Raw genomic sequence first — 27553 nt, forward strand, 5'->3', positions numbered from 1 at the left:
AAAAGTATGCTACTGTGTTATATTTGTAATCTGTTGCAGGCTTTGTTGAATAAGTTGTGAAGATGCATGGAAAACATATTTCAAAAAGTAAATATTATTTTTAGGTACTAGTAATGTGATTAATGACTAGCTTCTGTTACCAATGCCACACAGAAGACAAGCTTAATGAATTATTTTTAGCTCAGTATAAGGGAGGATTTCTTCTGATATAGTTTTATATTGTATACTTTGATGTATTTAGTTAGTTTTTCCTTAGGCATGTGTACTGTATCATATTGTAGAATAGGCTTATGCAAGAAATGTGTTCCCTGAAGTTGTTTAGAAGTTTTGTTTTATCTGGGGAGAAAGAAATAAGATTGGCAACGTTGTGCGGAGCATGCACTGGAAGGAAAATATTCTTTAATAAGACAGGATGTTGCCAGGATCATGAGTTAAGTGTTTATAGGAGCAATTGAAATTTCTAGAGAAAAACTGTGTCACAACCTTAAAAAGTACACCTAATACTAGCCATTTGAGACATCATTGTTGTGGTGAAAAGGAAATAGTGAGGAAGTTTGTAGCAATGCCTTCTTTCTGTCATGTGTTGTGATTTAGAAAACCACTCCTTCAAAGTCTAGTTAAACTGCATGCCACTTTGTTGATCCATTGATCTAGGAATATTTCAAATTTTCTCTGAACAAAACATGAAATCAACAGGCATTGACTAAGCACCTGCTATCTGTGGCACTATGCTAGGTATTGGGGATGCAGTAACAAAAGCAGGAGTCCCTGGTCTCAAGGAGATTACATTCTATTAAGGGAGTTTGGAGCATAACAAGCTGGAAGCACTGTGAATACAGTGAATACAGTTCTTGGCCTAGAGTTAGGAAGACCTCAGTTCAAATTCGGCCTCAGACACTTAACTAGCTGTTGCCCCTTGGCAAGTCACTTAACCTCTGTCAGCCTTAGTTTCCTGAACTGCAAAATGGGAATAATAAGAGCACTTAATTCATTGGATTGTTGTGAGAATCAAGTGAAATACTATAAAGCACGGTGCGGTGCCTGGTTCGTAGTAGGTACTATATAAATCCTTATTTCTTTCCTCTTCCCTAAGTATAAAATGTATACAAAACAAACACAAGATAATTTTGGAGGGGTAAAAGTGCACTTGCAACTGAACTGGCCATGATGATAGGTCAGTAACCCTTCATACTCTTTATTAAATATTTCTCATTAAAAAAATGAATGTATTTCAGTGTATTCTACATATATCACAACGGGTAATCCCATGACATCAATTATTCAGCAAAATGTGGTTCTTGCTCATATACAGTTTTTATCTTTCCATAGAGACATAATGAATGTTGTGATGATAAAAAATACATTTTGATCATTCTAAGCACTTTTACAAACATCATTTTATATGAGATAATTTCTACTTATAGAAGGATGCTGCTGCTTCGGCTGTTGACCTATTGTTAGTAGAACGTGTGCTTTTGTGTTGCTTTTCTAAGACTGATGATATATTTGCACTTAGCCATTCATAGTCTTAAAAAAGCCCAGCAGCTAAAGCTCAAATGTTCTTTTCTGTCTGTCTATATTTTCATTTGTGGACATCTACAATCATTAGGCATAGAATATAAAAATTGACTTCAGTGCCATTGAATGCTAAATTATTCCTTATGTTCCCTTCTATCCCAAGCAACCTTAATAAGGTGAATATTATTAGCCATGTATGGGAATGCTAATGTATCATTTTCATCAGTAAAGATATTTTAGGATATTAATTTTAAAAGAACTCTAAATTTGGGAGGGGGCATTGACTGCAGATTTTCATTTACACTGCTTCAAATTCTAACTACATCATTTAAAAAGAATGCAAAACAAAATACTGTACTGTAAGCCTCCTATTACAGAATTCATCCAGCAGCTGTTGCCCAGGCAAAATTTCCATTGATGGTAGGAGAGGTTTGCCTGAATAATAACTAGAGAATAACTTGAAGATTGTGTAAAGATCTGCCTTATATTTCAGAAGTGTTTTTAAAATCCTAAATATTTTAAAAGTCACTAATACATGAAGGAATAACTGTATATTTTGGAGAAATCTTAGGGTTTTTCATTGTCTCATCATAAGCAGTTGCATTTTTTAATGTCTGAAGCCATGTTTATACCAACGAAAGAATAAGAAAACATCTGAGCATAGGGCAGATTCATTTTAGTATCCAGGGATAAAATACTGATTCTTTTCTTCTTTAATAGCAAAGAGGTGAACTGTTAGTTTGGAGGGCAGGTAGGTAGCACAGTAGACAGAGTACCAGGCCTGGAGGAAAACCTGAGTTTAAATGTAGCCTCAGACATTTACTAACTGTACAACCCAGGGCAAATCACCTAACACTGTTTGCGTCAGTTTCTTCATCTGTAAAATGAGCTAGAGAAGGAAATAGCAAACCACTTTAGTATCTTTGCTAAGAAAACCCCAAATGGGGTCATGAAGAGTCAGATGTGTCTGAAAACACATACACACACACCTGCTTAGTTCAGGACCATTCTCATTGTCCTGATTTTTTGAGACCAGAGTGAATGATAGACTAATTAGCCCAAAAAGAGAAGGAAAGTGTCTATACAGTCATTTTCATTGTCTGTAGAGGAAGAAGAGTACAGACATTTGAATAAATGATTTAAAAACTCTCATAATGACCTTTCCTTTATGTAAACAAGGCTTTATTCCAGAAAGTATGTGTAAGCACCCACTATAGCTATTTCCTCACTATATGCCTTAGGTTTTCAAATAGGTCCTTCAGGTTTTATGTGGCCCTTCTAAAACCATGTAGCTCACGAATCTCCACAAGTATGCTTCCTATCAACAACCAACCAATGCATACAACTGACCCTAAGTGAAATCTTATACTAATATGACATAGTAAAAATAGTAACTGTAAGTCATTCTTCCCATAAACCCAGGGAGTGCTACAAATACACACAGTGTCCATGGGAACAGAGGGCTTTAACTTAAAAGAGTCCAATAGAAGTAGGCACACATGTAGGATACAAGAATGTCAAGATAACTCCCAACTCCTGGTACTGCTTACTCCCTCAAGTTAACTGGCCAGCTATTGTAGCCCTGTTTTATGGTGTGTGTGTGTGTGTGTGTGTGTGTGTGTGTTTGTGTGTATAAAATCAATGTAGGATCTCCTACTAGTTGAGTAGTTCCCCATCAAAGTTATTGGTGTAGCAAAGGGGGGTGATGGTTGAGAGAAATTCTTTCCCTGTCCGCATCCTTAACAGTTTCCTCCCCAGACGGTTCCTTGTTTGAAATCTCTGCCATTCTTGAACTGCCAAAAATTCATCCAGGGTTTATCTAGTTAAATAACCTAGGGACATGGCAAATTTGTTTTGCTTATTTGCCTCAACTGAAGAGGTGTCCAAACTTCATAAAGAGATTACTTTCTATGATTTATCAACTAAAGGAGTTGGGGGTGGAGAAGAGAGAGAATTAACATTCCTCCTGTCTTACATATGAATTTATGTTCTGGTATAATTATTTCCATCTCACCCTCACTGCTCTCTTTAGTCAGCCCTATCCCTATAAATACCATAGAATGAATTTCATTGGGGTTACATTCACTGGTATGTTTATTTTATCATAAATTCAAATTAGATTATTTTGGAATATTTCTGAAAAATTATTGTGTTTCTTCACTTTAAAAAAAAAAGTTCATTTTTTGTTTTACATTTCAGAGATGGTGAGCTGTGTTCCAATAGACCACCAGTCAATAGTTCTAATAAAATCATTCGAAAAGGTGGATCTTCAATCTTTCAGCACTCTGTAGAAGGTTGGAAAATCAATTCCTCTTTGGTCTTGGAGATAAGGTAAGCAAGACAGCACAGTTCATATGATTCTTTGTCCTGTAGCTTTTTGAGGCCAGCAAACTTACCTAGACCTTAAGATTTATAATTTAAAATGTATATCTTTAATAGAATACTGTAAAGCCTCTATTAGATGTGTTCCCATTAAATGGAAGAAAGCTGATAAAACTCAAATCATTCTGTCATCTGAATGTTAAGGAATAGGTATGTGGGATTTTAATATGATACCCTTTTCATAAGAAAAGAATAAAAAATCTCAATGGTTTTCCTATATTCCATTTAGTTTTCCTTTAGTAGTTGTTAACTCAGTATAAATATTCATCTTTAGATCTTTCATCAATACTTTGAAATTCTACTGTGCACTCAAAGAATTCTAATAGTATTGCAGTTATTTATGTCCCTGTCTTTTCTCCTCTACTGGTATTTAAAATCCTTGATGAGACAGATTAAGTATTATCATTTTTACAATTGATAAAATTAATCTTTAGAATCCTCTATTGTTTATAAAGTGCTTTCCACACAACTCTGTGAAGGAATTTAAGTTAAAATTATATTCTCTCTGATTTAGGGACCAGGAAGCTGTAGCCAAATGGCTTACTTATGATTGCATGTGAACTAAATAGGTGTCATTGTAGGATTTTAATTCCTTTTTACTTTTACAAGTGATCTCATTCCAGTCTGTCTCCAACAAATTGTCTCCTCTGTCATACCCAGTCTTCCACTTATTTTCAATCTTTGTCTATGGGATCATTCCCTACTGCCAAAAAAAAAATGCCCATATCTCCTTTATTCTGAAAAAAGTGCTCACTTGATCCTTCCATCCCCTCTATCATCCTATATCTCTTTTGCTCTTTGTAGCTAAAGTCCTCAAAAAGGCTGTCTATAATACGTGCTGCACTTTCTCTCTTCCCCCTAGGTTCTTAACTCCTTGCAATCTGGCTTCTGACTTTCTCCTTCCACCAAAATTGTTCTCTTCCAAATTACTAATGATATCTTGGTTGCCAAATCCAGTGGCCTTTTCTCAGTCTTCTTTGTAGCCTTTGACATTTTTGATCACTCTTTCCTCTTTGATACTCTCTTCTTTCTAGGTTTTCAGAACACCATTCTTTCAGTTGGTTCTCTTCCTATCTGAATGCTCCTTCTCTGTCTCCTTCGATGGCTCCTCCTTTAGATCATGACCTCTAACCACAGAAGACCCTCAGGCCTTTTCTGTCTTGGATCCTCTTCTCTTCTCTCTCTATACCACTTCACTTGATGATCTCATCAATTCCCATGGGTTTAATTACAATTTCTTTGCTGATGATCTCCAAATCTACATATACTGCCCCAAACTATCTGCTGACCTCCAATCTTGCATCTCCAATTACCTTTTGAACATCTTGAGCTGGATGTTCAGTAGACACCTTAAACTAAACATGTCCAAAACTGAACGCATTATCTTTCTCACTAAAAACCCCCTTCCACCCCTCCCCCCACTTACCTTCCCTGTGACTGTAGAGAACAACACTATACTTCAGACATGCAATCTAGAAGTCATCCTAGACTCTTCACTGTCTCTCGCCCCCTATATCCAATCTGTTGCCAAGGCCTGTCAATTTCGCCTTTTAAACATCTCTTGAATATGCCCCCCCTCTCTTCATTGACACTTCCACTATTCTAATGCAGACCTTCATCACCTCATGCCTGGACTGTTGTAATATAGTCTGCTAGTAGTCCTGAATGCTTCAAGTCTCTCCCGACTCAAATCCATTCTCCGTTCAGCCACTAAAGTGATTTTTCTGAAGTGCAGGTCTAATCATGTCACTCCACTACTCAATAGCCTCCACTGGCTTCATATGGCTCCAGGAGCAAATATAAAATACTCTGTTTAGCATTCAAATCCTTCATAACCTAACCCCCTCCTACCTTTCCAGTGTTCTTAAACCTTACTCCCCAACATGTACATGTACACTTCAATCCAGTGACATAGACCTCCTAGCTGTTTCATGAACAAGACACTCATTTTCTTAGCTCTGGGCATTCTTTCTGATGTCTCCCTTGCCTGGATCACTGTCCCTCCTCAGCTCTGCTTTATGACTCACTTGGCTTCCTTTAAGTCCCAACTAAAATTCTACCTTTTACAGGAAGCCTTTCCCAACTCCTCTTAATTCTAACAACTTCCCGTTGTTAATTATTTCCTATTTATTCTGTATTGCTCTGTCTATATTTGTTTGCATGTTGTCTCCACCAATAAAATGTAAGCTTCTTGAGGGCAAGGACTGTCTTTTGTTTCTTTTTGTATCCCTAGGACTTAGCACAGTGACTGGCACATAGTAGGCATTTAATACTGTTGTTTGATTGTGTTATCTGAAATCAGATCTTTCTATTACCTGGCACTGCTTTTCACACACCACCTGACTTCTGCTTTAGTAGTTGAAGGTTCTGTGATTCAGCTGGTATTAGTATCCCTTCCACTGACACAATCCAGAGATCGTACTTCCTCAGTGACTTCAGCAGTCTTCAGGGGTTTCTGCAGCCAGAAAACTCATCACCCAGTAGCTTACCTGACAATCAACATTCTTTAAAACCTAACTAGTCTTGGGGGCAGCTAGGTGGCACAGTGGATAGAGCACTGGCCCTGAAGTCAGGAGGACCTGAGTTTAATCCGACCTCAGACCAAACACTTGATACTTACTAGCTGTGTGACCCTGGGCAAGTCACTTAACCCCAATTGCCTAAAAAAACAAACAAACCAAAAAACCATAACTAGTCTTTAGAATATGGATATAAAGTTCATCTGTAAGTCCATACTTGAAACATTCTCCAGCTTGTGGTATTTATCAGAAGTTGCATTCCACTGGAGTGCCTTCAAGATCCCAAGGTCACCTTCAGACCACATGGCAACACTGGAGCAGGAATTTAGTGGATACTCCCTCTGACACATTAATTAATCTTTGTGTCTCCTTCCTGGACCAAGCACAGAGCTGTACTCAACAGCAAACACTTGATTAATGTGCATCAAATTGAATGTTGTAGATTCTCTTGCAGTTATTCTCATAACTTTCCTAGTAATAATTATTGCAGCATCAGAAAAAAAAATAATGGCTTTCTACATATTTATTTTGGTAATTATCATATGCAAAGATGAAGCTTCCTTTTCATCCTTTGGTGGCATAAGCTATCAACATTGTTATGAGGAAAAGGCTTTACAAACTTTAAGGGATTATGTAAATATGAATTTTGTTTTCTGTTATAATTATTGTTATTATCTTGGGAACCTATGTATAAAGGAGTCATCAAGGTAATCTATTTCCTGTTTGCCTGGATGACTTACTCTTAAGAATGGGTGAATAATACATCATGGGTATTGGTTTGTACCTCTTAATATCTTGTCACTACAGATTGTAGACTGTATATATCTATGTAGGCCACCAAAATGCATTTCCTTAACATTCAATAATAATGAGGAAGTGGCTTAGTATCATGTAAAGGAGGTTTAGAAAAGTCAAGAAGGTGGATTTTTCATTTGCTTTGTTCTGATTGCTAAATCTAGATAGAACTTTAGTGTAAATGTGAAGTTTCAAAGAATTTATGCCCTACATCATGATCATCTTATTGCACTAATATTTATAAAATATGAATTCTGCAATTAGCAGTGCTCATATATAGTAAAGAATTTGTGGTGCAGGGGAAGATTTATGAGTTAAGTGAATCTCATTTATCTTTCTTCGGTGGTAGTATGCTTAGCATAGTGCAGGTAGGTATGTATATTTGTTAAATGCTTTAAGGCAAAGTTTATATATCTAAATTAAGAAATTAAAATTTATCCTTAAAATAAAATAGTTATGGTTTATTTAATACCGTATATACCATAGATGATAATACCTTGTTGTTGTTGTTGTTCAGTTGTTTTAGTTATGTCTGACTCTTTGTGACCCCATTTGGGGTTTTCTTGGCAAAGACACTACAGTTGTTTGCCATTTCCTTCTCCAGTTCATTTCACAGATGAAGAAACTGAGGTAAACAGGGTTAAGTGACTTGCTCAGGATCACATAGCTAGTAAGTGTCTGAGGCCAGATTTGAACTCAAGAAGATGAATCTTCCTGAATCTAAACTTGGTACTCTATCCACTCTACCACCTAGTTGCCCCATGTAATTCTTTCTTTTTGCATGTAATATTTCACTGTTCCAATTGTTCCTGATATGAATTCTGTGCCTCAGAATCTCCAGACTCAAAATACTTCTGAGGCAGCATGCACAGGGGTGGGGAACCTGCAGCCTTGAGTCCACAGGTTCCCCACACCTAGACAGTGAAAAGAACACTTTTTTGGCAATCAGAAGACTTGAGGATCTGATGTTTACTTCCTTTGACAACTTGGCAAGTTACTTAACCAGACCTTGTTTAGGTCTCAGTTTTCTAATCTGTAGAATAAACATTTTAGACCAAATGTCAACAGACATTCCTTTCAGCTCTAGAATTATGATCCTATGGGTACTTTTGAGTGTGGCCCTTGCCACAAGAAGCTTGCAGTGTTAGAGATTAAGATATGTTCACCTATATTTTCTCCTCCCTCAATTAATGTCACTGAATTTAGCCACAGGAGATATTGACATAATAAAAAAAGGTGTCAACACTTGGTGATCCTTTTAAAGGAAATGTGAACACCTATCTCTGAGTCAGAAGGGACAGAAAGAAGTGTCCTATTTTGTAAAGGGATCATGGAATATTAATACCTTGTTACCACTTCATTTGTGACTAAGAAATCCCTTCTCCCCTGCACACATAAAAATAAGATGAACATGTATATAGTAGGATGGGACAAGTACTGAAATATATATTCTTGAGTTGTGAGAAAAATTTGAGTCCTTACTGCCAATTAATGTATATTTGGCCTTTGACCAATTTGTAACTTTTCTATGCCTTGGTTTTCTCATCTGCAAAGTGGGGATAATACCATCACCTCACAGGCTCCAAGGATTGAATGAGATAATATATGTAAAACATGTTAGACACCGGAGAGTGTTATGAAAATTTCAGATTTTTACAATTATTATTACTATGTGTTCTTGGTTAAGTCACTTGGATAAGTTGCCTCTCTGAGCCCAAGTTTTCTCATCTATAAAGTGAGGATAAAAACATTTATACCACCTACACCAGAGTTGGGTTGTAAAACTCAAATAAAAAATGCATAGAATTTATAATTATTAATTGCTATGAAAATTAATTAATCCTGTTCCAGATGGTATGAGAGGAATTCAGAGGAGGAAAACCAACGAGGATTTTTTAGCAGGAGTAACATGATCTAAGTAACATTTTAGGAAGATAAACCTGTGAAGTCATGGCAGATAGAGTGGGAAAGGGAGATTAAAGGCAGAGAAAGTCCAATTAGAGAATATAGCAAGAGGTGATGAGAGCCCATATAAGAGTCCTATGAGTAGGAATGGATATAAAAAATCTTCCAGAGGTAGGGCTTTAAAAGCTAAACAGAGGAGCTTATATTTGATATTAGAAGCAAAGGGAAACCATTGGAATTTATCATGTTGGGAAATAACATGATTAGACCTGCACTTTAGGAAAATCATTTTGGTAGCTGTGTGGATGACAAATTGGAGAGGGTTAGGACTGGAATCATGTAGTCCAATTAGGAAGCTATTGCAGCAGTCTAGGATAGAGGTGATGAGTGCCTGAACAAGAGTGGTGGCCATATAAGTAGAGAGAAGTCAAAGATTTGAGAGATGTTCTGGAAGTTAAAATGACCAGATTTGACAACTAATTGGGTATGAGGGCTGAGACAGAGTGAAGAGTCAAGAATAAGGCCAACGTTGTAAACTTGAGTGATTTAAAGGATAGTGGTGTCCTTGAGAGAAATAGGAATGTTTGGAAGGCAGATGGATTTTGAAAAGACAATGAGTTTAGTTTGGGACAGGTTGATTTTGCTCTGACTTTGAAACATCAAATAGGCAGTTGGAGATACGTCACTAGAGCTCAGGCAAAAGATTAAGCTGAATAGGCATGGTGTGTACTCCTACCTCACTTTTGCTTTTTAGAATCCTTTGTTTCCTTCAAAACTTGTCAATTGACACCTTCTATATGAAGCCCTTCTTGATTCCTCTATCTGCAAATGCACCCAATGTAATTATTGTGTATATGCTTAGTTAGTTTGTATTGTTTCACTTGAGAAAATGTAAGCTTCTAGAGGGCAAGATTACATCATTTTTATCTTTATATTCCCAGCTCCTAGAACAGTGTCTTGTACTTAATTGCTTATTGATTGATTGATAGAAGAAGTGATATAAGCTTGAACTAAGACAATAGTAATGAGAATAGAATGGATAGAATTGCCGTGAGATAAATCGTGGAGAAAAACTCAACAAGACATTGATTCAATGGTGTTAGCAAGCAAATGAAGAGAAGGATGTGTGGGGAAAGGTACTTGGGAGAAGAATGGTATTAACAGGAATAGGAAATTCAGGTAGAGAATTAGTTTCAGCAATGGAATAATGTTTTAGGTTTTAAATATGTTGAGTTTGAGAAGATAGTGGAATATAATTGCATATCCCAAACAAAGATCTGGGATTCCATCTTTATAAGAGCTCTCTCCACAGACATTTTTGTATATAGATGGTTCATGAATTACTAGAGCAAAAATGACAAAACAAAACAAAATCAAAAACCCTCAGCCCCCCAAAAAATCTCCCCAAAAGCCCTTTATTTCAACAAATACTTTTTAAATGCCTGGTATGCTCAAAATACTGTGTCTTCACTTGGTGGCCAACCCTCTAATGTACCTTTTCATTAATGTTGGTCCTTGGTCAGTAGATACATAGACTATTCTTGGGTTCATACTCAAAACCTTTCTATTCTGGAAAGGTCAGCACTTGTGCTCTGTTTATATAGCCTTCAAGAATCTAGGGTAACTTCCATGTCACAATGAGGCATTGGTATGAGTTTTCACTGGAAAATGGTAAGACAACCAATCCCTGGGAATATGCAGTAGGCTTTTGGAAATGTAGAACTGGTGTTTAAGAGAGGACAGAAATGCAAGTTATCTGCTTTTAAGTTTTAATTGAAAGTATGAAAGAAAATGAAATATTGTGTGGAAAGAGAGTAGAGAGGAAAACAGAAAGACAAGGATTGAACCTTAGAGTAAACTTACATTAGGCTATTGAGTGGGGAAGAGAAGGAAGTGATGAAGTTAGGAAGTGATGAAGTTAGTCAGTCAATAAGCATTTATTAATCACCTAGTATAAGCAAGGTGCTATGCTAAACTTTGGAAATACTAAGAAAGACAAAGCACAGTTCATGGGCTCAAGAATCTCACAGTCTAAATGAAAAGAAGTTGAACTGGGGCAGCTAGGTGGCGTAGTGATTAGAGCACCAGCACTGAATTCAGGAGGACCTGAGTTCAAATGCGGCCTCAGATACATAACACTTACTAGCTGTGTGACTTTGGGCAAGTCACTTAACCCCAATTGCCTCTCCAAGAAAAAAAAAATAAAGAAGTTGAACCAGGATAGTTTAAAAAATGATAGGATTAGGTGTACATAATTCAAGCATATAGTAAATAGGCTATTCATACCTAGGATGTTCATACCATTGTGGTGGACACTGATGGAGTTATGAAGATAAGTGATACAAGGTCACCCTCTTCAAGAACTTTATAATGTGGTAGAAAAGAGGAAGCATGCAACAATAAGTCATATTTATATGTTTAATATTTATAAAACATTTTCTTCACAAAACCTCATGAAGTTGATATGAATATTGTTATCCCTATTTTATATATGGTGAAATTGAGATTCAGCCAATTTATACAACTTTTCCAGAAAGACTGAGCTCAGGCCTTTTAACTTCAAGTTAAATGCTCACTCTATTTCATCACACCACCTTTCACTATGTGCAGGAATAACTTCACTAAGTAGAAGTGTATGACCAGTTCAAGAACACTCAGTGCTTTTTGTTACAGATAAATATTTGGTATTTGGGAATTAAACTGAGTAGATCTGATGAGGGAAAAATCACTTCTTGATGCAAAGATAAAGGAAAACCTCATGGAGAAGACATTATTTTTAAGTTAAATCTTGAAGGATTATTAGGGTTTTAGCAGAAAGCAATGGAGAAAAGATAAAAAAAATGACAAGCATAAAAGCATAGAAATGGGAAAATGTGAGATATGTACTGTGAATATGGAATTGTCCAATTTGGCTAGATTGTAGAGTATATGAAATAGAGGATGGTGAAATAATGCTGGAAAAGCCTTGGTGGTAGATTGGGGAAATCCTTAAATGACAAGTTAAGATGTTTCAACTTTGGAGGCAACACTGAAGATTTTTGAATAGGAAAGTGATGTTATCATTTGTTTACATTTAGTAGATTAATCTGGTGACTGTTTATGGAGTTGATTAAAAGGCAGGAGAGATGTGAAGGAGCTACTTAGGATGCTATTGTAATATTTTAGGTAGAAGTTATGGAAGCCTTGGGATAGACACTAGGCAGTGAGAGGAAGTAGAAACAAAAGGCAGCAGGATTCTGTAAGCATAAAGGTGTAAGTGAAATCAAGAAGTCTTGAGACCTTAGTACTTATTCTGGATCTGACATTTACTAGCTATATAGTCATAAGCAAGGAGATTGACCTCTCTGGGACTTAGTTTCTTCATTTATAAAACAAAATCTTAATTTCCAAAGCTAATGCCACCTCATCCTCCTTGACTTCTCTGCTATCTTCTGGTTCTTTTCTATTTGTTTAATTAGACCTCCATTTTCTTTACTTTTTTTTTTATCCAGCTTATGCTCAGTAAGTGTGTGTTCCTCAAGGATTTTTCCTTTGCTCTTTTCTCCCTCTGTACTACTTTATTTGGTGTCCTCATCATCTCCTATGGATTCAATTGCCACCTCTATGCATTTAGATTCTCAGATCTATTTATCCAGACCTAACTTTTCTACTGACCTCCAGTTTCCCCTTACCAACTGCTTATTAGACAGTTGGAGATAGATGTCCCCCAGATCTCTGAAATGCAACATGTCCAAAACTGAGCTCATTATCTTTATCCACAAACCTTCCCCTCTTCCTAGCTTCCCCCTCATTGTTGAGACACTGGAGAGTTCCATCATCCTTCCAGCCTCATTGGCTCTCAACTTTAGTGTCATTCTGGATTTCTCATTTGCACACACAACACACATATTCAATCTGTTGCCAAGTCCTGTTGTTTTCTACCTTTGCACCCTATCTTTTTTGTCTCCTTCTTTTCGCTGAAACAGTTGTCATATAGGTGAAGACCCTTATCACTTCATGTCTGGGATATTGCTATAGCCTGCTGATTGCTTTCCTTGTCGCAAGTCTCACTCCACTACAATCCATCTTCCATTCACCTGCTGAAGTGATCTTCTTAAAGCCCAAGTCTGACCATAGCCCTTTCCTACTAAATAAATTCCAAGTTTTCCCTATTACCTCCAAGATCAAATATAAAATGCCATGTTTGACTTTTGAAGCCCTTCTTGATCTCTTCTTACTTTTTGTTATATTTTGTTTTCTTGTTTCAATAGTATCCAATACTTTGTGACCCCGTTTGAGGTTTTCTTGGAAAAGGTCCTGGAGTGGATTTCCATTTTCTCCTCCAGTTCATATTTAGAGTTGAAGAAATGGAGTCAAACAAGCTTTAGTGACTTGTTCAAGGTCATATAGCCAGTAAGTAGCTGAGGCTGAATTTGAATTCAGGTCTTCCTGGCTCCAGAAATGGCACTCCATACACTTCCCCACCTTGCTTCCCCTCTTGCATTTTACTTGCCTCTATATACTCTAGCATCCAGGGCACTGGCCTCCTTGCTCTTTTCACAAAAGATATTGTACCTCTTGACTCTGTGCATTTTTACTGGCTGCCCCCTATGGTTAGAATGCTCTCCCTCCTCACCTCAGCCTCTTGACTTCCTTCTAGACTGGGCTGAAATTATACCTTTTACAAGAGGCCTTTGCTATCCTACTCTACTCTGAGATTAGCTCCTATTTACTATCTATATATCTGTCTATCTAGCTATCTATCAATCCATCTATCTACCTATCTATCTATTACAGAGTAGTTTGGATGTTTTCTCCCCAGTTAGAATACGTGCTTCTTGAGGGAAGGGGCCATGTTTTTGTCTTTATTTGTGGCCTCAGCACTTAACCGAATGCATAGACATAGTAAAATGTTAATAAATACTTTTTGAGTGACTAAAGCAGTTGTATTAGTTAATCTCCAAATGTCTTTCTGATTCTAAATCACTATGATTCCATAATTTAGCATTCCCACATTCTTAAAAGAGTGTTTGAGTGTATGTATGTGTGTGTGTATGTGTGTGTGTGTGTGTGTGTGTGTGTGTGTAGGTGGGATTCTTTATATGTTTGTGAAAATAGTCTCTGAAACGTTACAGAACACCAGAACAGAAAAGAATAAGGAGTGATATACTAGAGCAGGAAAGATGGGTCTAGAATTACAAGGACAGATGGGGGGGTTTAGCCTGTGAAGAGGATACTTTTCATCTTAAACTAGAGGGAATGATGAATGGATAGGTCCAGGTAAGGTAAATGAAGAAACTCAAGTCAGAAAATCAAGAGATTCTCCATAAAGAAAGAAGTGATGGGACCTGCTGAAAATGAGATGAAGTTGGGAGTTGGGGCTGGTAGTGAGTGGAGAAAGTTTTTGAGGGTTGCCGTGAAGAGTACTCTAGGGAATCAATAAGACATAAATAACAATATTGCCAAACAGCTACAAGAGCTCAGTTGAAGTTAGATAGCACAAATTTATAGTGGGTCCACTCAGTGCAGATTTTTTATTTTCTTTAGGAACGTTTTATAGGCTGGGAGGCATACAGAAAGCAGCAAGTAGTGGCAATTATGGATTCTTTTCTTCTTAAAATGTTACAATGAGGTAGCTGATGATGATGGTGATGATGATACTAACTTACACTTTTATGCAGTCAGTCAAGTATTTATTAAATACCTACTATGTCCCACATATGTGCCCTAGTGTTTTAAAGTTTCTTCAGCACTAGATTTATAAAACATATTTTCTCACTACAAACTTGTGTGATAGGTGGTATATTATCCTTCAATTGAGACAAAGCAATTAAGTGACTTGATTAGAATTGGGAGCTGGTGTATATAGTTATAATTTCCTCCAATTTACTATTTACTACAACACTTTTTCCTAAAAGAAGCTAAACATTTCATTGATTCATACAAGAATATTTTAAAGATCAGAGATCATAAGACTCAAGAGACATTTATACATATATAAATATACACATATATATGTAATATATAAAACCTTAGCCCTCATCAATCATTTGTCTTCTTTATCTATCATCTATCTGCTCAATCCCTCATTTTTTTTTAGGCAATTGGGGTTAAGTGACTTGCCCAGGGTGACACAGCTAATAAGTGTCAAGTTTTTGGTCGGAGGCTGAATTTGAACTGTGGTCCTCTTTACTTCAGGGCCAGTGCTCTATCTACTTTGCCACCTAGCTGCCCCCTCATTTTTTTTTAATATAAGGACACTGAAGCCCAGACAGTTTGTGAGTTTTCCATAGTCACAGAGTTACTTCGTTGTTTGTTCTCTATACTTAGAAATGTTATATTATTAATTCCTGGAGTTGTTTAATTTTAGAAATATGCAGATGACTTGTTAACATTATTATAGGTTAGTTTCTTTATATAAATAAAGAGATCTCTTTAATATAAATAAAAAAGACCCCTCCACAAAAATACTTTTGCAAAACTACCAGTGATTTTATACAGTCTCACATATGTAACCTTATTGAATCAAATGAATTAACATGAATATCACAAGTACTTAGTAGAAGGTCACATACAGCTATTAATCAGCACAAACCTAATCAGTACAAAGGGAAGTAAGAGTACTGACAGGGATGATGAACATGTGGCCACAAGGCACATGTGGCCTAGGTCCTTGGGTGCGGCCTTCAGACTGAATCCAAGTTTTACAAAACAAAACTTTTTATTAAGGAGATTTGTTCTGTGAAGTTTGGATTCAGTCAAAGGGACTTGAGGACCTAGAAGGCCATGTGTGATCTTGAGGCTGCAGGTTCCCCAACCCTGGTCATTAAAGAAGTTCTGGGTGTTGTCTGATCTCTCAGAGAAGGTCATGGATGATAAATGGATAGCTTGAAGGCTCTTTTTTATCCTGATAACATCAAAAATTAAGGAAAGCCCCAAGAATGTTGGGGGGAGGAGGTACTTGGATGTTGAACTTATGGAAAGACATGAACAAGAGTCATAGGATAGGTTATGATCTACATTGGAAGGAATAGCCAAATCAGTGAGTTTCCAGAGCCAGAAGGAGAATAGTGCAGGTCCTCAATTTTTCCTTTTTTAACTTTAAATAATTGAAATTCTTTTGATCTGCACTATGCTTTATGTATATGGCTCGATGTTTGGGGGATGTGGGAGCCAAAAATACTAATTATCAACTGACTTAAATGATTCACTACTATGTCTTTGCTGCCACCTTAAAAATACAATAGATTGTTTTCACATTTCAGATTAGAAGGTGATTGGTACTAATTTATTACAACTCATAGTATGAATAGAAAATTGATGCTGTTTTTTCTTGGTTTCTCCTTAAGAATTAAATCAAGAAAGAAACACACGGTAACATACTGAGCCAATCTTGAATAATGTATTTAGTTGTCAGGTCTTTGCAATGAACAAATAATTTGTTTAAAAATGTACAATAACAAATAGTTCATAAAACTTACTAAAGTATGTAAGTGGTAGTGACTAGTGGTTGTTAAATAAGTATAATAATGAAATATTTACAATGTTAAAAAAAACCTGATCTTAGTTTGACTTTTTCAAATAGATTTTAAGACACCATTACTATAATCACCAAGAACTGTGAATTTTACTTTTAAAAAATATTCATATACCCACAATATCTATTGAATATATGATCCTAGATTATGGAGCTTGAGGGGCCTCAGAATCCATCCCCTTCATTTTACAATAGAGGAAATTGAAGCCCATCATAGCTAAGTGATTTATCAGAGGCAATCTTCTAATTCAAGAGGCAGGGTTTTTCACAGCACCATGTTGTTTTCTACTCAGTAATGGTATTTTATGTTCTTGAAATGTATTCAGATGCATGCTCTGTAAGGATGCAAAGGATCTTAATTAATACTAATATTAATTCTTGGAAGATTATTAAATTGATAATGTTGTATCAGTCATATTTCAGTGACTCATAGGCTCATAGCATCATAGTTGTGGAGTTGGTAGTGACCTCAGGGACCATGTACTCCAACTTCCTCATTTTATAGATTAAGGAAACTGAGGGTCAATTAATGGTGGTTGAGAGACTTACTCAAGGTCACAGAAGCAATCAGAGTCAGAGACTGGATCTGAATTCTAAGTATAGTATCAATACACTTTCCTCTGTACAGTTAAATCATATTTGAATACTTTTCAAAGGAGTTAAAATAAAATGTTAGAATTATAATCCTTTTGTAAAATCCTCAATAAATTACCAAATAATTAGTATGTGAAACTCACTGTTGGTTAAAATTTGAAATATCCATATATTTTAAGATAGTCTAACTTTCCATTATTCCTCAGAGAGCATCCCACCCATATTTCAACTACATCTCCAATTAATGCATCAAGAAGGTATTCCCATATATTCACCATAGATGTTTATCTCTAGAGAGTTCTATCAGAGAGTTTATTAAATGTATACGTCTTTTATACTTTGAAGGTTCTGAAAGTTTTAGTTCAAGGTTACACGTTTCACAGCAACTTCAAAATTATGGTAATTAACTTGGCTTTAAAGAGATACAGCCTTTGCTTGAGGACCTTAAGTGAGGGGGAACTCACTATTTCCCATTATCATTCTAATTGTTAGAAAATCTTTCCTGACGTGAAACCTAAAATGACCTTTCTGAAACTTCTACCTATTCATCCTGGTTTTGCTTTCTTGGGTCATGTAGAAGATCTATTCCTTATTTCACAAATCCTTTTAAATTCTTGAACTCAGCTATCATGTAGCTGATAGCTGAGTTTTTACTTCTTCATATTAAACATATCCAGTCCTTTCAACTGATCCTCTTATGCTGTGGACTGAAGGCCCTTCATCACCCTTGCTCTCCACTTCTGAATACTTTATAGCATTTAGTTTATCAGTTGTTATGCAGTTGTTTCATCAACTTTCATTAGTTTTGACCTGTTTGACTCTTCGTGACCCCATTTGGAGTTTTTTTTTTTTTGACAAAGATACTGGAATGGTTTGCCATTTCCTTCTCCAGCTAATTTTACAGATGAGGAAATTGAGGCAAATGGGGTTAAATGAGTTGGCAGGGTCACACAGATAAGTTAAGTGTCTGAGGCCAGATTTGAACTTAGCGTTCTCTGCTGTGCCACCTAGCTGCCCTTCCTAAAACTCTAGAAAGAAATTCAATACTTCAGAAGGAATCTGACCACTGACCATGGCAGAGTAAAATTGGATTATAATTTTATTCCTGGAAGCTATGTATCTCTTAATAGTCCAAGATCACATTCTCTTTTGGGGTTGCCATATCACATCACTGACTCAAATTGCTTAGCATTTCGCTCCATATCTTTTTCAGGCAAACTGTTTTCAGGCTAATTTTAACATAAGTCACAATCAGAGGCTGTTCTAGTGAGCTTTTTAAAAAAAATGGCTGCTATTTGAAAAGTTGATAACATATGCAAATATATTTGGACAGTACATTGAAAGATAGGCCTACTGATACATTGTTGGTAGATCTTTAAATTGACCTAACCAGTATGGAAAATAATTTGAAATTATGCAAGAGAATTTGATAAACTTTTCAAACTTTTTGGCCTAGCATTCTCCTTAATGTGACACTCTTAGGATGTCAAATACAGAAGGGAAAGTCCCACACTCACCAATTGAACAACATTTTTGATGCTGTTGTAGCAAAGAATAAAACAAAACAATCAAGATGGGTGCCTTTTGTCTGACTGGACAAATTGTGTTAAATATAATATTTTATAATTGCATCAAAGACACATATATTAAGAATTAATATGTGTGAACACATTTTAATGACCTGATGCAGAACAGAGCAATTTGAACCAGTCAACAATATAAAAGGTGGCTATATTAATGTAAATGAAAGCTGCCTTTAGGCAGCTGATCTCAGACTAAATATCAAAAATGAATTTCAGTCGCAAGAGAACAGATGAAGAAGCATTCTTCCTTTGCCTTGGTTGAATGGTTGGGACCATAGATATGAATTGTTGCATGCACTACCAGGAAGTTCTTTGGTGTGCTTTTTTCTTGTGGGGGGGGCAGGGAAATTATAATAAAAATGATTGGCATACCAAAAAAGCACTAATTTTTTTTAAATGCAGCTATATACATAGATGTATATAGCAACAATACAGATCAAGTACACAGAGTAATGGTTTTAGACAGTTACTAGTTTTAGTAATGGTTTTAGAATAGCTTTAGATTGGTTTTGTTTTGTTTTGGGCTGTGGGTAGGAGTGGGGTGTGGCAATTGCTTCTTTTAAGTCAGCACAGGAAATACGTTCTGCTTTGGGTGTTGGAAACTAAACCATGAAGTGAGTCTTGTGCTAGTTCCTCTTTTGTTTAACATTAAAATCAAGCCTTTAAATATTTTTCTTGTCTCTTTTAGAATACTGATGTTTGATTTAGTTTTCTTTCTGTTGTTACTGTTCCTGATGCAGATAATTTTTCCCCTTGGCTTCTTGTAATCAGGCTTTATTTTCAATTTCCCCTTAAATTGTTGAATGGCTAAGTTCCAGTTTAAATATAGTAGTCAGATTGTCATTCTTTCAGTGACATTTAGTTGTATCACCTTCTCTGAGAAACTACCCTCCTTTCCCACTTACTAGTTGTGTTTCTGGAAACAAGAGGTGGGAACCTCATGTTCATATATATGTGTTTCCCTCCAAAAATATCACAGATCTCCACTGATTTCTTTTCCATTGTCAGGGGACACAGATCAAAGCATTTATTAAGGTGGTATATTAAGAAATATCACATTTCCCTCGTAAACCCGGAAAGCAACATCCAAACACACACAGTACACAGTGCCAGTGGAGAGAGTGGACACGCAAAGAGATCTCTCATAAGCCACCTGTGAAAGGAAAAATATACAGCCAGAACTATGATCATTGGTGTTTGAGTTGCCCAATCTCAATTACATGCTGCCACATATTATTCTTCTGAAATCCTTGGCCAGGGTACTTCTCTCTTAGCCAGCTCTTTTAGAAAAAACCAATGCCTTTACTCTAGGACCACCAGAAACATCCCTTGTTTTGTTTTGTCAGTGTTGGCTCAGTTCTGGGTATCCTAGTTTGTGGTGACTAATGATTACTCTTCCTAAAGAGCAGGTGAGACCATAAGTTAGGCTAATGGTTATTTTCCTCCAGACCGTCAAAGAGCTCTGGTGTTCAGAGTTCCCACAGTTTTTATTTCTGAATTTCTTTCACATGTCTATTTAAGTGAGTGGGCAGGGGAATTGGTACAGAGGACACTGTGCTGATCAGAGAGGTCACTGTCTCTGCTACGTGTATACTTGGCCTTTCCATGTGCAAATACTCCTACTTCAGGTCTGAAAAAAGCAAAATAAGGAAAGGACATTGCCCCTCACACTTACATAATCAGTGACCTTTAAGCATTGATTTTTTTTCTTTTTATAACCTTCCTTATTTCTAGTTGTTGAATTTCACTAACAGATGAAACATACTAATCCACACACTGTTTTTATAATCCATTTAATTTGAGCACTGAATGTTTTCAACTTTTCTGTCTTACCTTTTAAATCAAAATGTAAACATTTATATCATACTACCCATTTACCTTCATTATTTTCAATTCCCAGTGCATTGCTTCATCAGTTATGCTTGGAAATTTTTTTATTCATAGTTGAAGATCCCAGGTTTTAACTAGGATGTTTCTTTAGTTGAATTTAAATTATGGGAAAGAACATGCTGAATTTATTTATGTGTAAATTGTGTAGCCCGCGTCTGGACATACTATCCTAACCCTTACTTGGGTCCCTAGAGGGCAGATGCTGCATCTTCTTTTAGGGCAACCTGGAGGGCTAAGAGTGGAGTGGAGTGGTGTCTTTCCAGTGTTATATGCCATGACCCTTTAACAGTGTACTTCCCCTCATCATTATCAGTTGATATCATCCAGACTTAATTAGCTTAGTAAATAGATATTGATCATGGTATAAAACTTCTGAAAAAGTAGGGATCCTAAGAAATTTTCTGGATTTCTACTTCTCATCCATTATTCATTAACTTTGATGACCACCTACCTCTCTCTGTTTTGCCTTCAACAGAAAACGTACACTCCAAGGTTTCCTAATTTTATTCAAGTTTCAGATGTCCTCTATAACATTCAGCTTTTATATAATCTCTACTTTACTTAGATGTGTTATGTTCAATATTTTTCCATGTGCACATTCTTTTTTTTTGACTAGCAATTGTCTGTTGATTATTGCTTATATGAATTCTTTGCTTCATAAACTCAGCATTCAAAGAATTCATGACAGCATTTCAAAAACATATTTTTCAAAGTGTGGGGGAAGAGCACACCTTTTTATGTAGAATACTGGTCAAAAAAATCTCACAGACATTTTGTTTTCCATTTACATTGAGCACTAACCTGAAACCTACCTAAGCAAACTAAGGTGGAAAACATGGAGCATGAAACTGTCTTATGGTGCTTATTTTCTGTTTCTTTTTGCAGTAATGTTGACTACTTTTTAACTGTGTAGTGGATGATTACTCTTTTGAAAGTGTCATCAGTTCTCAGTTGTGAGTGCCCAAAGTATGAAATATCTGGCCAAAAAAATGCAATTATACTCTGGCGGTTATCATATTGATATAATACACAACTCTTTTAAGTAAATAATTTTTTGCCATAAAAACATTTTAAATGACCAACTCTTAATTTAGTTAATTTCACCTACCAAATAGCACTGCTTGAGACTTACTATATGGAGTGATTCTTTCTTTCATGTAATAAGTAATTAGCACATTTAAAGCTTTAAAGTTTAGGATTATCAGAACTTTGGTTACAAAATGGATGGCCTATGTAGAGAATGAGGATTAATGTCATAGAATATTGGTAATGACCTAAGTGACTTGTTTATATTTATCATCAAAGAATTTTAGCACTAGAGATCATTTAGTTCAGATTCCCTTCAGTACAGCCCAATCTAATCCAATTCATACCAATCCTGTCCAATCCAACAAGCATTTGTTAAATCTCTTCTATGTTCAGAACACTATGCTAGGTTGCAGGGAACCACAACAAAAAGAAATTAATCTTAATTCTCAGTGAGCTTATATTCTCCTTGGCACGAAGAAGGTGTTAAACATATATATGGTGATTTGAAGGAGAAGGGGAGAGGCCTAAACAGCTAAGGGAATCAAGAAGAACTGCTTGTAAGAGATGGCAAATGACCTAAGTCTGGAAGGCTGGAGATTCTATTATGTGCCTGTAAGGAAGGAGCTCATTCCAGACATTACAAACACATGTAAGTAGGCATGTTACACGTGGTGCTGAATTTCAGGAATGGCAAGTGGGCCAGTTTGACTGTAATATAGAGTCCAGGAGAGACACACGTTGCAGGAAGCCTGAAAACAGTCTGGGGCCAGATTGTGAAGGGTTTTCAAAGCCAAGATTGGAAAGTTTGTATTTTGTCCCAGGGAGCCATTGAAGCTTTGTGACGTGCTTTAGGGAGAGTCTTTTGGCAACTGTGTTGAGGATGAATTGAAGAAGGAAGATATTGAAAGCTTGAAGTTCAATTAGAAGGTTGCTGTAGGAAGATCTTTTGTCCAGGAAAGAGGTGATGAGGGTCCTTGTAAGTGAAGAAACTAAGGTTCAGAGAGATTGAGGCAAAGTCCCACAGATAGTTAAGTGTCAGGGATATAACTAAAAGCCAGGACTTCTATGAGAGACTGACTCATACTATGGAATGATTATTGACTTTGGAGTCAGGTTAAACTCAAGTCCTACCTTATAGGTAATCCACTTACTACCTATGTGACATTGGACAAGTTCATTAATCTCTATAGGCTTCAGCTTCTACATTTATAAAATGAGGGGCTTGAGCTAGGCCTCTGAGGCTTTTTCCAGCTTTTAATTCTCTTATTCCAGTGTTCTCTCTGGAGTCCATCATAAATACTCATTTAAAAAATGATCATCATAGGACTCAGTGTAGTACATCCTCAGTCTAAATATGAGGTATCTCAAGAGCTTAACACTTTTTAATCCTCTTAATTGGATACTTTAACAAATGATCCATTTCTGATCTTGTCACTGTGGGTACTCCATCTAACAGATTGTAATCCAACCATCTATAGTTTCTTTACCTTATGTGACTCCTGTCCACATACACATAAAACCTCCACATTGAGTTCACCTGACATAATGGGGGCCTTTCTGACTTTCTCTTAACATGTTGAGGCTGTTCATTGGTTATCCCTTGTTCTTGTTACATGACAAATCACTTTCTACATCTCTTCTCATTTCTGTAGCAAGCCATGTTCTTTATCAGTACCGAGAAACTACTGCTACATTTGAGCTCTAATATCATAGGTACCAATGGGTGGCCTCTGGGTGTGGAAATGACACTAAAGAAAACAGAGATCAGAACAGCAGGACTTGACCAAATATATAGAGGAGGTTTTTGGAGGAAGTCATACAGTTTTGACAGTTTTGAGGGATTAATTTTTAAGGTCTTTGAGAGGCATCACTATTTCTGTGTTTTCCAACTCCATTCTCAAAGAAAGTATTTTGACTACATAATATATAGAGTAAAGCATAGGGGAGACAGAGAGAGAAGAGAAAGAGAGAGAGACAGAGACAGAGACAGACCGAGACAAGAGAGACAGACAGAGACAGAGAGAGACAGAGAGAAAGGAAGATAATTTAAGCATGAAGTTGAGATCTCAAACCCCAATATGTAATTCCACATAAGGGAGAAACTCTGGGTTATCCTCCACCACCACCATGTATGTGCACACAAATGTGTATGTATAAGGGTCTGGGAGTGGAATAGAAAAGAGCCCTTAGGGCATGAATGAGCATAGAAAATAGAATATCAAGAGACTGTTGCTATTAGGGAAGCTCTTGCCAGGTTTAGGGTCAGGAACATGCAGGGCTGGGACTTTTCTTCATCCCACAGTGGGTGGAACATGCCATATTGTAATTTCCTATTTTAGTGAATTATTTTTGCTAACTCAATACTAACTGCTTCTACCTATTAAAGGAATGAAAGTGCCATCAGCATCTTTTACATTTTGGAGCCACTGAGCAAAGCACTACATGCTCCACCTTGGTTATAGCTGTGGTTATTACACACAACGTACCATTATTCTTTCTTCTTGAGAGAATTGGTGACAATATATAGACTCTGCTAATTATGTAATATATAGATACAACATGCATATTTGTGCATGTATACACATGCATACATAAAATATATAAAATATTTGCACATGTGTGTACACATATTTTAGTTTATATATATATGTATATAATTTATTTAGTTATATATATTTTAGTTCTCTAGTTGGGTTTATAGCTTATTTTGCCTTTTAGTTTTGGCATAGAAATTTGCAAAAGTTCCAAATTTAGTATTATTTACCTAAATAGTAATAAGAAAATTCTAAATTCCTATTGCAACCTTTAGCCTGTAACACAAGCTACTTAGCTAATGCTAATGTGGTAGGCAATGATGTTTAAAATACAGTTACAAACCAAATCAACTAGCTTTTATTTTGTCCCAGTATTCATCAGACATTGGAATAGATGGCAAAATTTATTCATTCACCCAATTTTTATTCAGTGTTTACTATGTGCAAGTCACTGTTGTAAGGCATATGGGGGATATAAAATAAATAAGGCACAGACTCTGCTGTCAAGGGACTTATAATGCACAGTGTTATTTTAATGATTATTTTTATAGGAAAGCTGCTTTTTACAGTAAATTTGAATGATATCACCAAGTAATAGTATAACATTTATAACTAGCTCCTTCACATTGTATGATACTTACTTTTAAAAGTACGATAGTAGTTACTTGAATTTCTTGTCACTAATGGAGCCATTGTTTGTGTTCTAAATACAGGAAAAACATACTTCGCTTTCTGGATGCAGAAAGAGACATCTCTGTGGTCAAGAGCAGTTTTAAGCCTGGAGATGTATTGCACTATGTGTTAGACAGGCGCCGTACCCTAAATGTTTCTCAGGAATTGCATAGCCTCCTTCCTGAAGTTTCACCAATGAAAAATCGTCGATTTAAGACATGTGCAGTGGTTGGAAATTCTGGGATTCTGCTAGACAGTGGATGTGGAAAGGAGATTGACAATCACGACTTTGTGATAAGGTGAGCTTTCATTACTTCCTCCAGATTATAACGTATTCTAAAACTGGTTATCAAGGAAAGAGAAAACTGGCAAAAATGGTTAGCCTAATAGCATTTTCAGAGATTATTAAGCTCACAGAGATATTTATTTGAAGTGATATTTTTTCTCTGTGGTGTCGAAATTTACATTTATTCTTATACAGAAAACTCTAATTATCTCGTCATTGAAATGAGAAATGCTGTCAGCTGTACTAGTAAGATTCAAATCATGTCTTTTATTCAGAATTTATATTTTTTGTTGTTAAAAGATTTGATAGCGTAGAATAAATTATTTTGTTCTGTAGTGTTGTTTCCTCACTTTTGATTATAAGATGTTGCATTACATATCTGTTATATTCAAATTATGAGTAGTATTAGTTAATGCTGCAATCAAATGTCAGAACATAGGATCATAGATTTAAAACTGGAGGGGACCTCAGACACCATCTTGTCTAACCCCTCATATTACCAGTGAGGTAACTGAGGCCCAGGAAGGTTATGTGACTTTTCCAATGTCAGACAACTAGTTAAGTATCAGAGGTGAGGTATTTAAGTCCACACCCTCTCACTCCAGAGCCAATGCTATAAGAGAACTTATCCTCCTTTTTCCTATGACAAATCATTTAACTGAATTTCTGGGCAATGTGTATCAAATCTATCCTTAACATTTGGAGCCCAATTGCATTCATTTTACTTTGTGCTACTGTATATGTTTACTGCTGGTTATGTATTAGTTATTTGGGTTTAGGACCATAAAAAGTATTTTTTATTCCATTTGATGAATTAGGTAGTTGAGAAAAAAATTGTTGTTGTTGTTTTTTAAACCATTAGTAGGACTCACATAAGAGTCATGTTAGAGATACTGGCAATATTAAGTTTCAATGGCCATAACAATGTACAAAGTCAGGATGGACCTTTTCAGAGTCATCTGTGAAATAGAAATTCCCAAGTCAGTAAAGACTAGTGGGGAGTGTCCTGGTCTCAGAGGAAGACATCCTTGGTTTGAACCCCAGCCCTGGTGCAAATCAGTCGTGTGACAAGGAATGGGCAAGCCATATGTTCTCTGAGCTTTAGTGTCTTTGTTTGTGAAATGGATATATAATGGCACTTGTATTATATATCTCATGGGACTTGCTTGAAGGGAGTATTTTGTAAACATTAAATTTAAAGCCAAATATAAAAGTGAGTTATTTTCTTGCAGATAGAAAGGAACCTTGGTCTGGCCTGTTGTCAATTTCTATGGCCAGTTTTAATTCTTTGTGAATTGAAGTGTGGCTGCAGATTTGATTTTATATCATTAAAATTAATTTTGATGTATAAAAATTAGACGTTCTTTTTGTATGATAGTTGTTGATGAATGGATACTAAATAGACTTTTAAACCCATTTTGCCTACAGGAAAATTATGGTTTTTACCCATCAATTACACCTTAAAACAGGATGAACTGTAAAGTTTCAACTTTGGTACCCAGTAGTGGTCCTAAAGCCAGAATTCCTATTCTTATAATAGCTTTTTTTTTTAATTTGCACAGAGGAAGAGGATATGAATGATTGTTGTGACTTTTATTATGGTCAAGTCGATCATTAGCAGTTAACCTTAAAACAAGTAACTGTACTAATGATTTGCCATTTAAAAAGTGTGATCAATAGACTAAGCAATATAGTCAGAGGATGCAAACACTAGAAAGAGAAGAAAGTAGAATAAGTTGAAGCAGGTGGATAACTAGACAGTGGGAAGCATGGTACCCAGGCTTCAAATGGGAACAAAAATCTTAAGAGCTATAGAGAAGGTATAATTTGAGATCAAGTCAAAGTTTGGAAAAAGAGTATTCGGGCCTTGTATGAAGACAGGGTTCTAACAAGAACAAATTAAAACTAAATTGATTTGAGAACTGGGATAAGGGGGCGATATCCTAGCTCCCCATTCGGGTTATCCTTCTCTTGATTGCTAAACATATTTAACTCACCCAATTATAGCTCAGCTTCACCTGGAATCAGGTACCAAATGTTTCATTCAGCCCTCTGGGTGACTGTATTTCCTATCTGTTACCAAGAAACACAGGTTTTGAGAGTTGAACAAGACCTCATTGGCTATCTAGTACAACTTGTACTGGAAAAAAGAACCCTTCCTACAACATAATCACCAAGTTGTCATCCAGCCATTGATTAAAGACCTTGAAGAAGGGAGAACCCCCTACTCCCTGAGGTAGCTCATTCTAATTTTGAATGGCTCTAGTTGTTAGGAAATTTTTATATCAAGTTTGAATTTGCCTCTTTGCAACTTCCAAGTTGCTACTAAT

At 36.2% G+C, this 27553-nt stretch overlaps 1 protein-coding gene across 1 annotated transcript in view; it reads left to right on the top strand.

Annotated features, from left to right (window-relative positions):
- The window catches only part of ST8SIA4 (ST8 alpha-N-acetyl-neuraminide alpha-2,8-sialyltransferase 4), a 135929-nt gene that overhangs the window by 5073 nt on the left and 103303 nt on the right, over positions 1–27553 (top strand). The window contains exons 2-3 of the mRNA XM_027869148.1: positions 3718–3849; positions 24979–25236. Coding sequence (XP_027724949.1) covers positions 3718–3849; positions 24979–25236 — 390 coding nt within the window. The remainder of the gene's footprint in view (positions 1–3717; positions 3850–24978; positions 25237–27553) is intronic.

Source organism: Vombatus ursinus, unplaced genomic scaffold (assembly GCF_900497805.2).
Source record: "Vombatus ursinus unplaced genomic scaffold, bare-nosed wombat genome assembly UNPS02014792.1, whole genome shotgun sequence".
Classification (NCBI taxonomy): Eukaryota; Metazoa; Chordata; class Mammalia; order Diprotodontia; family Vombatidae; genus Vombatus; species Vombatus ursinus.